This window comes from Protopterus annectens, chromosome 4.part0 (genome assembly GCF_019279795.1).
Source record: "Protopterus annectens isolate FY-2018-M chromosome 4.part0, PAN1.0, whole genome shotgun sequence".
NCBI lineage: Eukaryota > Metazoa > Chordata > Ceratodontiformes > Protopteridae > Protopterus > Protopterus annectens.
Window position 1 is genome coordinate 1768406764 of NC_056733.1, and position 13180 is coordinate 1768419943.

The 13180-nt window shown below is 37.2% G+C and overlaps 1 protein-coding gene across 1 annotated transcript in view; it reads left to right on the forward strand.

Moving 5' to 3' along the window:
- LOC122800013 (serine/threonine-protein phosphatase 2B catalytic subunit alpha isoform-like) overlaps positions 1-13180 on the forward strand; it is a 2229074-nt gene that overhangs the window by 1934965 nt on the left and 280929 nt on the right. The window contains exon 8 of the mRNA XM_044069477.1: positions 9167-9261. Within this exon, the coding sequence (XP_043925412.1) occupies positions 9167-9261 (95 nt within the window). The remainder of the gene's footprint in view (positions 1-9166; positions 9262-13180) is intronic.

A 13180-nucleotide genomic window follows, 5' to 3' on the forward strand; every position in this document is an offset into this window, starting at 1 on the left:
GCAAACAATGCCATCAGGTCCATAGTTACTGGGCATGCAGTCCGGGATACCATTAAGGAGTCTAGCCCAGATTCCCAATTACTCCTAAGTACTGCCTGATTAAATGACTTGCTCACTGTCACAAAGTAGTTAAATGAAGGTTGGAAGGATTCAAACCCTACACACTTGCCACAGGAAGCAGCTCTTAAAACAAGTCAGAGCTTTAGTCCTCTGTGCTAAATGCAAGAGTAGCAGATTGTAACTAAATATTGAAATCCTTTAGGATCCAATCTTGCAGAGTAGACTGTATCACAATAATATGCAACAATGATTACATAATGGATGATGAAGATCAGACTATTCTGATAATCACTCCAGATAATGCAGAATAAATGACCTGACAAATATCATTGCCTTTCAGTTGCTGGAGGCTGTAAAGAAGGTACTTAAAAATATTGTTAAAATGCAACATATTTAGGCGCCGCAACTTGTAAGTCAAGTATGAATGTGGTTGCATTTGCTAAGGCATTCAACACTATTCTAAGCAAAGAATCACTGAAAATTGAAAGACATGGTTGTTAATTATTTTGTAATACAGTGGCTAAAACACTGGTCAAGCAACAGGACACAAATTCTGGGTGGTTTGGGAGTTAACTTATCTGTCCTGCTGGGATTATGAGTGGTGCCCCTAAAGAGCTCTGTGCTGGGACCAGCTCTCTTTGGACTATGCATCTCAGATATAAAATAGGAAATGGGCTATGGATAGCAATATATGCTGATGAGTGCCAACTGGGTATAACAGTTACCTCGGCAAAAAATGTAGATATTCTGTAGGTGTCCAATCGTGTACTAAAAGGCTGTGTTTGGTGCAGTTGTAGCATGTTCCTATTTTATGTCAACAAATTAAGTAATTTTGTCTATGTACTGAAATAAAGGTGCAGACACCCACACCCTTTCCTATTTGTGTGTGTGTGTGTGTGTGTGTGTGTGTGTGTGTGTGTGTGTGTGTGTGTGTGTGTCTTTCTCTCTCTCTCTATCTACCTATATGTGCATACAAACATATATATCAGTATCTATGTATATGTGTGTGTGTGTGTGTGTGTGTGTGTGTGTGTGTGTGTGTGTGTGTGTGTGTGTGTGTGTGTGTGTGTGCGTGTGTGTGTGTGTGTGTATATAAATATATATAAATCCCTATTAGTTTATCGAGTTTTCTGAAACTCTAAATTCATTTCGGTGAGAATATATGATCAAATTTCTGAAGACCCGAAGCTTTTGAAGGGAAGTCGCAGTACAGTGAGGATCGGGAAGTTTACCATTTTCCTCAATGTAGTGCGATCTCAGAGTTGGTATATATAATTAGCTGGGAGTATGGGAGGGTGCATGGGGGCTTACTCCCTGCAAAACCATAAAAAAAGATTTTTGTGTTTTTTTAATGTTTGAATTTTCAAAAATTGTATCATATTGTCTCGCTGATATGAATTTCAAGTTTCTGAAAACTCGATTAACTGACAAAGATCCATATAGCATAGGGTAAAAAGGTCACACAGACAAACCATTAAGTAAAAATAGCAGGTCCCATCAAAACTACACTTTTCCCTGTGTAATACATTAAACCTCCTGTAGCAGAAGCCCATGGGATATATGCAAATCACCCTTAAGGACAGAACAGTGTTTCAGCCACCCCTGTTTTTTTGTAAGGTAATACATGTCTTCATGTTATGCCTGTCCCTGCACTCATTGAGCACAAGGCAGAGGACCTTTATCAGAACAAGTTGCCTATCAGCCCACTGCATGACACAGATACAAATGTGGAAGGCTGTCAGTTTACCAAGGCCACATGCCAGCCCTAAAATGTAGAAGATTTTATCAGTTCCTGTAGGCCATGTCTTTGAGATGAGAGAGAAAAACTGGCATTCCTAACGAAGACCCACCATCCCTGACTATCGAGGTGGAAAGTATTACTTTGACTCGTAGTATTTTCTCAAAAATAACATTCGTCCTTGATTCCTTACACAAGTGTATTAAAATATAGTCCAACTGTACTTTGACTTCAGAGAAGAAATCCCACACCATTTTGTTTTGCTATCATGTCGTGTTTTAAAGGAAATATTAAGTTAAAAACGTTGGCATTGAATATAGCCTGCTTACCATATGCAATGCCAAGTTGTACAGTTTTGGAGCAGAAAGTGTGTCGTTTCTGCATTTTATTTTGTTGGTAAGGAGGACCTCTGAAACATTTTCTCAGAACTGAGAATTCCTGCCATAACATCATAAAAGACTGAACCCACAGTGCCTCACAACCTGAATTAATGCATAAACTACTATATTCAATTTTAAATGCATCAGAAGTAGTTTTCTTCTTCCAAGAAAGGCGCAGTCTTAACTAGTTCATCTAGATGGAACACCTCACATTGAAATTTAATACATGAAATCATAATGTAAATAAGATGGAGCTCCTCTAAGTATGGTACTTTAATTGCCCATGATATTTTGCAATGGCATGTAAATCTTTGCTCAGTATCTAGAAAGACGTCATAATGTGGGTATGAGTTTATAGAAAACGTGAGTAAACAGTGAAACTACAAAGTCAAAAAACATACTGTAATTTTGTTTTGTAAAATCAATTGCAATTTTATCACAAAGGGTATAAGGGAAAAAAATTAAGTGTGAAAAAGGACACTTTAAGCATGACTTTTTTACCTGAAATTTAGACTGTAAAAGGTTTTCAGTTGTTTTCTCAGTCTATAATTTGACCGAGTTGGTATATTACTGAAGTTTCTGAAAGGGTCTTTCATACAATATTTTTTGTTTATTAAGAATGTGGAGATGGAAAATGTTCCTGTATCAGTTTGAGAAACTGATATAAAACATAGTGTATGAAAACTGGTTTCCACATCTTTATTTTGAAATAAATTCAAATTATTCATTTTAGGTAATTGTAAAGATTTGGAATTTGAGTTTGCAAATCAGCTGTTATATCACATTTGATTTCCATGATCATTGTAATACTGTACCACCAGCTCCTGGAAGGAAACTTCTGGTCCAGTTATTTTGTTCCTGTTTGTTTTATAAGTACATCATACTGCACATCTCAAATGTACCTCATTATGAGGAACATTTATCATCTGAGAATTAAAAAGTTCATGTTCCACACTGACAGGGTCTGTCACTAATATCCATGTTATGTTCATAGGTTCATAGGTGTATACTACGCTAATGGCCCTGGAGCCTTTACAAGCCTAGCCCATAGGATTACCCTGGCATCATGCCACCCAGCCTTAGTTCCCAGTGCCTCTGTCAAGTAGAGCCACTGGAGTGATCCCCGGGGTGAATTTTCTATTTCCCATCCACTCATCAAGATTTCTGTTCTAAAGGGCCAGTGAGGTGCTCTGCTTGATATGTATGGGAAGTCTCTGGGTTATGAACCTGTTCCTCCAGCATGTTCTGTTGATTGTGGTAATGAGGTTGAGGTCTCTTGAGAGTGTGGTGAGGAGGGATTGGGATTTCTTTAGATGGAGCATTTCTAACAGAGCTGGGTCAGACATGACTTTGTAAGTCAAGCAGAGATCACCTCCAAGTAGGTGATATGAGACAGAGAGTAGTTGGAGTTTTTTGAATCTGTCCATATAGGACAAGTGTTTAAGGCCTAGGATCCTATTTGTGAGGCACTTTTGTGGCCTCTCCAGTTGTTACAGGTGTCTAGTGAAGTACATGCCAAATGGGGCATTATACTCTATGATTGGCCTAATGAGGGAAGAGTAGTGGGAGACAATGACCTCTTTCTACTTGGATGCAAAACCCTTAGTAATGAGATGTGTCACATAAAAGGACTTTCTGACCACAGTTGCAATGTGGTGGTCAAAAGAGAGGTTGCTGTCAACATGTCTTCCCAGATCACTTATAATGCCTTCTGTGTTCGGTGGACTACCATCGATGTAGTAATTCAAGGGAACTGGGATTTTCCCAAGGGGGAATGACAACACATTTTTTAGCATTGAGCTTAAGGCCATGGTTCTGACACCAGTCGGTCTCAGTGAGGCCTTTCTGTAGGGTGTCAGCATCATTTGTGGAGTTAATAATAGCTCACAACTTGCAATCATCTGCGAACTTTGTCAACCAGAGTCCCTTCATGTTGGCCTGGACTTCAGAGAAGTAGACTCCAAACAGGAGAGGACCCAGGACCGAACCCTGTAGGACTCCACTCGTGACTGCTTGGCAGTCTGACTTGGAGTCAGCCACTTTCACATCATATTATTTCATCACAAGAACTTTAGTTAAGTTCAAAGTGACACGTTTTAACCATTCTGTGAACTTCCTAGTTGAAGTTGTTAGTAAGCATTCCATTTTCTCTATTTATTCCACATTATGAGAGACAGTATTCCATATTTTGGGGATGGAAGGTTGGTATCTATGCATCCCACATAACTCTCAACCTGTTATCTCCAGAATCATGTATTGAACCAAAGATAAGTAAGGACAAAAGTCTCAAATCTAGGATAGTTTCTAAATATTACCTTAATACTGATTATATTTTTAAAAGTTGCTAGATTAACAGACAAAAGCAGATAAAGACAAGTCATTTCCCAGCTCACATTTAGAAAAGCAACAGAAGATAAGCCTCCCCATATGCAAGGTTCCTCTCCCATAGCACACTGTTAGCAAAGCAAAATGTTCCTAATGCTACACAAAATGAAACTGCATGATACTGCATAGATGTTCTTGTATTTAACACAAGCATTTTCCATTCTGTGAGATAAAATTTTGCTCAATTTCCTGTAACATTTCTCATTTGCTGTGTGTGCCAGCTCCAGTCTCATTGGCTCAACAGTTGAAAGTATTTGGCGATAAAAAGTTTGGAGCTTTTGCAACCAAGCAGGAAATAGCATGTGTTCAGACATCAAGCAGAGCAGGAATGCAGAATTTTTTAATATTATAAGAAAACCTTTCTTTCTTTTTTTTAATTAACTTTATATGGCTAGGCTACCCCAGCCAGCCCTAGGCACCTACCTATGTTGCCTAGTGGTGTCTCCAGCCCTGTGCTGAGCAAATCATGACAGAATCAGGATTATATGAAGAAATTTGAGGTATGACAACCTGGATAATTATTAAGAATATTTGCTGTGCTGATACCGTATTAATGTCTGGTAATGAAGATATTCAAAATTATCTGCTTATCAGGATTAACCAACATACTCTTAAAATGCGTTTGCAATATGAAGAAGACAAATATTCTTACTTAACATTCACTTCCCAATTTGACAATTTAACTAGCAAAGTTATACCACAACTGAGATTTCTCATATCCTTCTTCCATTGCTCACACAGATATAGCAAATTCTCTCAAAATAGAATATGACCTTTCAATTTTAGATTTCCATTATTCATATAGTACTCAAAGGATACAGATAGTTGTAAGCAAAATATGCAGATTCATATTATTGGCCAGTGCATGCACACACCATTGTGATCTCCTAAAAAGTTTCAGATGTCTAGCTCTAAGCAGTGATAGCTGTATTATTTTGAATAGTAAAGTTCCTGAAAAGATAAGTTATTGCCTGCCTCAAAGTTAAACTTCCTATTAAAGAGCAAGCCTGTACTCAGAAACAGTCAAGAGGATAACCTCATGCTAGCGTGGCCTTATTTTAAAATGGCTGTAGGCGCACAAACTTTTCCAGGTTGGGGCCTGCCACATGGAACTGTCTCCCAAATTAAGTAAGAAAACAGCAAACCTTGGGAACTTTAAAAACAACACTGAGAGTGCACAAATGCAAAGATGCCATGCACACATACTTTCATGATAATGGTTGAGTAGGCAAATATCATAAGCCAGCTTAAACTGTTTTGAGATCTGCATATGACTTGAATCTGCACATTTATTTTATAAATTGTATGTAGTTACACAGTTATTTAACCATGTGCCATTACTGTCTTCAAAATATTCTTACTATGTATAGTGTACCTTCTATTATAGTACTGTTCTGTCTTGTGTATATCATGTATTCTGCTTGTATATAGTTTCTTTGTAGTTCATATTTTTAATTTTGACTGTCTATGCTTACTCTTTGTGCTTTGGTCATGACTGAAACTGTCACCAGATCTACCTGCTAAACAAATATCAAGTAAATAAATCAGTCCTGCTAACTGGTAAAATAAATAAATGTATGCTAGATAGAGAAGGAATGGTAGACAAATTCAGCCTGCTTGTATCAGTAATCATTAACAGCATGAGACACAGCCACCAAATCAGGCAGTGATTCACTCTCGGCAGAATGGCTATGGATGATCTAGATATGATCTTCAAGTGCAGACAGTTATCTTTGTGTATAAAGATTCAACTTGCCCAATCTGTAGTATTTTCAGTAATGTCACGTGGATACAGAAATAGAGCAGTAAAGAAACGTGCCAAGAAGAAAATTAATTCCTTTGAATTGTGATGTTGGCAAAGAATGCTGTGTATATCATGGACTGTCAAAAAAACTAATCAATTGATATTGGAGGAGATAAAACTTAAGTATACCCTGGAAGCTCTGCTGGCAAGACTTTGACTTTCCTACATCGGACATAACATGCAAAGAGAAGGAACATTAGATAAAGACATCATACTTTTCAGTATCAAAGGACAAAGCAAAAAAGTAAGACGTCTTGTTAGTTTCCCTGTGCAATTAGCAGTTCAGAAGTTCATGTTTTTGTAGGGGGTTGGCATAATGGTTAAAATCTAACTCACAGATACAGGGTACAGGGTTTGATTCTGATCTCTGATTATTGGTTAGGCTTATAATAGTCTACAGACTGATAGCCTTGTATGAACATTACTTATTGGAGTTGCGAGATAGCATAATAGTTAGTGTTTACCTCCCAAACACAACGTACAAAGTTTGATTTTCACCTTTGTTAATTGTCTAGTTATTAATTAGGCATGTAATAGTCTGCAGACTAATTGCCTAAAATTTATCTATAAACCTGCAGTGTGATGAACTGATACAGCAATTACAGAGTATACACCCCTTTGTTAGTAATTACTTATCTAACTAAAGACAGAACATAGCTCAGGACATCTATTTATGTAGTTGTCATGTCAACATTTTTTTTTAAATTTACACACGTATTCAGCAGATACGATGGATTTTTTGGACATCACCATTTCTAAGTCAGCAGATAAGGTGAATTTTTTTGGACGTCACCATTTCTAAGAAGGCTGCTTTGACTCTAAGATATGTAGGAAACCCTCTTTTTCAAATAGCTATTTGGACTTCTGCAGCTGCCATCCACATTTTTGTAATAGAAATATTTTCAAGGGTTAAAAGCAGTAATAACAAAGATACTCAGAGATATGGGATGCGTAAGCAGTGCCCTTTTATCTTGGAACACTCTGTTATTAACTTTACTTGTTTTCTGCATAAGGTACACTTGACATGTGGTAACTGTGCCACCAAGAAGTTGGTTTATACAGCTATATGAAAACTGTGTGCCAGATTCTACATAGGGAAAACAGGAAGGCAATTTAGGAAAAGACTATACAAACACACATACTCAATCTTGAAAGTCACCAAAATAATGCCCTGTACAAAAATACTTTAGTTTGGGAAAATTCTAAATTCATGTTTACACTCTTGGAAGTCGTCTCCCCTGACGTAAGGGCTAGCTCGTGGGAGACAAAGTTGGAGCATAAGGGGTTGATATGGCAATTGAAGCTAGGTGCAACACATGGTCTGGGACTTAATGAACAGGTCTCTGTAGCTCCAATATTAAAACTAAGGGCCAGTGCCATTTAAAGTTTCTTGTAAACAAACTTTCTTGTATTGCTTTTAAGGTGTTCACAATGAAAAGATTATTATTTTGTTTGTTTTGAAAAAAATGGTTTGATATTTTATTTTCATTACCACACCTTCTTCATTTTAATTAATGATTTTTAATTAATGGCTTCAGTTTTATGATTGGATAAAGGTTAACATGTGATTGTTTGAAAAGGATATTTAAACTGACTTAGATGTGATAGTATGGCTCTGATGAAGTCCTGTACTGTTTTAGGGATGAAAGCGCTCAACCTTTATTTTGATATTATGTAAATGAATATTTTATTAGCATTCGGTTGTTCCTGTTTTAGAGACATCCTTGAAGAATTTGTGATCTGACAGTTCTGTTTTCAAGGTATACACTATGTCAGCTTGAATTGTTTCTTTCTAACACTGGCTCAGCTGTAATGTAACAAGTGCCTTTTTAGAGAGTGCGCTTTTTGTAGACATTCTTACCCAATAACTTCTAATCCTGTTTTCTTTTTACTGTTTTTATTTATGTATGTATATATTAATTAATTTTTTTTATTGTGAATTCACTCAGGCTGTATCTTCAAATGGTCTATTGTCACCAGTGTACTACCCAAGTAAATAAACTAAAATAAACACAAAATAATAAAACCAGGTTACATTAAGATGGCTGTGCTCATTGTTAAGTGCATGGACAGTAAATTGCTTAACTTTGTGGCCTTCCTGACACTTAAGCACATTCTTCTAAGTGTTGTTAAAGAATTTCAGTCACATATTAACACATGCCAAGTACCTCACAATTCCGAAGTTCTGCTCCTAGGCATTTTGGCCGCATGCAATGAGTTGGCCAACTGTAGATTTCTTTCAGTGTCATCTGAGTACCACATAAAGTACTTTAAATTGGATGTAACATCTATTAATCCCAAAACCCTAATTCTAGGCTGCTTCAGCCAGCAGTTCAAAGCCTTGCCTAATTAGAAATAAATACAGACAGCACTTCCTAGATTTCAGTAATACCAACTCCCTAGATCAAATCGTCTACTTTTCCATGAAAGGAAGAAATGTACATGACCTTGTCCTTATGAATGCTGCCTTTTCATTCATGCCTACTAACAGTATCCTCTGCTTAATCAAATATGACCACCAGACTCATCTTTTTCCTCAAAATAGCACCAAATTGCCACCAATTCAACTTAATTCAGAGACCACTCCAAACCTAACTTTACACCCCTAGCTGAGGGCCTTATGGAGTTTGAAAGTACATATCTGAAGTGATCTAATCATTTAAAACACTATGTAGTTATGTTACTTGAATGTGGTGATAATTATGCATTAATTTACCTTTGCTTGTTCTTAATTCCTGAAAATTTACAACATAGCTAAATATGTATTGTAATTGCTCATTTTTTCACAATTTTTTATAGGTATCGAATGTACAGAAAAAGTCAAACAACTGGTTTCCCCTCATTAATTACCATCTTTTCTGCACCAAACTATCTTGATGTTTACAACAATAAAGGTATGCAACATTTAAAAATAAAAAATGTATGCAGCTAGTTGCAGAATGACTGAACCATGTAATATGGACAGGATAGTAATCTTTGAAAAGCGCTTACTCATTACATTTTATTTTTATCTTATTTTTTATTTCTGTATTTATTTATTTTTTGCTGCTGCTTTTTGGATATCTTAAGATGATGATGTGCATTTCAATCATAGTTCATTTAAAACATGAGTTTTTTTTTCTTCCATCAGATAATTTCTAGTAATTTCAGAAAAAAAAACTATGTTTTATTTATAATGTGTCTTATCAAAAACCTTAATGTGCAATGCAAAGTAGAAAAGCAAACATTTGTTCATTGATTCATTTTCTGGTTATCTGCTTAATCCATTTTAGGGCGATGGGGAAGAGGGAGCATCTCCTTATACTAAGTGCACACAGGTCAGAGAAGCTAATCCTAAATGAATGACAGCTCATTGCTGGATAAAGGCACATGTACACACATAGGTAGATAATTGTGCAGGCAAACACACAGACAGACATATGCACACAAGCACGCAGACAGTCACTCATGACATGTACAGCTAAAGGAAATTTTGAGGATTGACAGTCCACCTACAGCATGTGTTTGGGATGTGGGACAAAACCAGAGCACCCAGTAAAAAAAAAAAAATAAGAAAGAAAGACACATGGACACTGTACAGATGCTCTACAGAATATACCAGAGCCCTAATCATGCAGAACGATAATATGCATAAATTGTGAGAACTAAATGTAGGGCAAGAAAAACAAAGTGTGCCATCAGATGCTTGAATAAGCAGATTCTTAAATAAGGAAATTGTTTTTATTCGAGTGAGGATGTTTGATTCTGTTGAATCTCCTCTCCTTAACTTGGGAAATGACTTTCAGTATATTTGAATAGCACAAGAAAGACTGAAGGCTAATCAAACTCAGATGAGCCCCATGCACCTTAAATATTCCAACAGTTCAGTAATAAAATTTGCAGGTAAAAACTTCTGTTTATTCATAAATTATAAAAATTATTTTTATTCATGATTAAACAGAAGTTGTTTTATCAGCAAAAACAGGCTAGTTACCATCCAAAGGATTCCAATGTAGTAGGCACAAAAATATTAGATAAAGACCAAGGAATCCACCACGATATAAGAAAATATAACTTTTATTCCACAATGCAAGACCAGAAAACGAGCGCTTTCACATACGTCGAGTATGCTTCATCAGGTTACATTTTAATAAGCAAAATCACTCTGCTTATATACTAAACTAAGCAGTATAATTAAGCAATCAAACAATTATGATAATTACTTAATTAATCAAGTGATCAAATAATAAAGCATTTGTTAAGCTTTTTTAAAACAGACATTGCACCATTTTGCTTCTGTTCCTTGATCTAATGACGTAGGTTAAAGCAGCTACATCAATAAATAGATAAAATAAAATAAAATGCAAACATATATCTCTATACATATTAAATGAACATATTCCCATGTGTATAAATATGTGATATATAGAGATATTCACATGGAAATGTTATTGTATATAAAAATTATTAACAATATCCTTATATCTTTAAAAACAATCTAAAAAATCTTCGTGCAGTTATTTTCTCCAGATGTAACTTAACTACAAACTATTAAAAATTATTTTTATTCATGATTAAACAGAAGTTGTTTTATCTGTGGATTTTATTATTAGTTTATTGGCTGTTTGGGCAGTTTTTCCATCTTTTTCAACTTTCTGGTTTAAAAGCCCGCATTTGCACTTGTTTACCACCTTTCCTGGAACTAGTCTAGTCCAGATGCAAATTTGCTGTATCCTGGACTGTTTGTAAGCTTCTGAGCCCCCCAAGCCTTTCTGTGTTGGAGGGAAACCTTCTAGCTTGTCAGTGGGAGTGGTAAGCACTAGGTAGACTATTTACCACAAGAGGAGTGGTTTCTGGCCCAGAAATTGTAGCTTATTGGCCGTTTGGGCAGTTTTTTCCATCTCTTTCAACTTTCTGGTTTAAAAGCCCGCATCTGCGCTTATTTCCCACCTTTCCTGGAACTACAGATTTGCTGTATCCAGAACTGTTTGTAAGCTTCTGAGCCCCCCGCCCCCTTTCTGTGTTGCAGGGAAGCTTTCTAGCTTGTCAGTGGGAGCGGTTAGCACTAGGTAGGCTATCTAAAACAAGAGGAGTTGTTTCTGGCCTGGAAATTGTAGTTTATTGGCCATTTGGGCAGTTTTTCCATCTCTTTCAACTTTCTGGTTTAAAAGCCCTCATTTGCACTTTTCCCGCCTTTCCTGTAACTAGTCTAGTCTAGATACAGATTTGCTGTATTCAGGGCTATATGTAAGCTTCTGAGCCCCCAAGCCTTTCTGTGTTGGAAGGAACACTTCTAGCTTATCAGTGGGAGTAGTAAGCACTAGTTTGTCTATCTACCAGAAGAGTAGTGGTTTCTGGCCCAGAAATTGTAGTTTATTGGCCGTTTGAGCAGTTTTTACATCTCTTTCAACTTCCTGGTTTAAAAGCCTACATTTGCACTTGTTTCCCACCTTTCCTGTAACTAGTCTAGTCCAGATACAGATTTGCTATATCCAGGACTCTTTGTAAGCTTCTGAGCAGTGCCAAAGTCTGCTCTTCAATTTTTCCCTTAGATCTGCTAGTTCTCTCCTCTCCTGCACTTTTACTAGCTTATTAGTTTAGCACTTTACCAGACTTCTTGTAGCAATTATTGGGGTCTATATTAGACCACCCAACTTTCAAAATTTCGAGTGTTCTAATATCGAACCCTATTAATCGAAAATGTAAAACATCGAACATACAGAACAGCGAATTTTTTTCTAGGGAAAAAATGTGCTGTTCCAAAACGCATACACACAACACAAGCACACCAAACAAACAGCAATCCACACACATACACCTAAACTCTTACACCTAACCCTACACTAAACTATACATACACCATTAACTATCCACTTAACTTAACCCAAACCCTAACCCTAAGGTTCGTCACAATCACACAGTCACCTCACCCGCACCCTAACCCTAACTCACCTACCCTGCCCTAACCCTCACATCCACACAATCGCACCCTTACCTGACCCGCGCCCTAACCCTAACTCACCTAACCTGCCCTAACCTCACGCCCACACAGTCACACATTTACCTGAACCTGACCCGTAACTTTCCACCACAGCGCTGAAAATACCGAAGCAACAGAAATGGACAACCAAATTCTTTCCCTAGGAAAATATTCGGTTTTCTGTTTCTTCGATATTTTCAGTGTTCACTGAAAACGAGTCGATATTAGAACACTTGAAATTTTGAAAGTTCAGTGTTCATTTTGAAAGTTCAGTGTTCTAATATAGAATCCGCGGTGGTGGTACTGTGGTAGCATTGTCGCCTCACAGTAAGATGCTGTCCGGTTCAATTCTCACCTAGAGCGTCTTCTGCGTGGAGACATGCATGAATGGACGTACCTTCGTTGAAGGTTGTGCGTCAGGGCTGGTAACTTGGCACATAAAAATGAACTACCAATCATTAGCAGACCGAAGTTCCGCTGTGGCGACCACTAACTGGGAAAAGCCGAAAGACACAACAAAAAGTTTTCTAATGTAGACCCAATTATTGTAGCACACAAAAGTGCTGCCAGCACTAAATGTTCTACAAGGAAACAGCTCCAGTACTTATTATTAATGCCCACCTTTCCAGGCATGTCTAAAGGTCAGTTCCTTGTGCTTTCTTCTATTAACCTGGTGAACTTGGGCATCCTGAGGCAATGTAGTAACTGCCTCATGTACACTGACAACTCTCTCCTCTTACCTCCCATCACTCAGACTTGCGAGAGATGCACTTATATATCCAAATTGGAAGCCATGCACTCTCCAACCAAGATTGGAATAGCTGGTCAAGAGGAGAAGGTCATCACTTGCACCA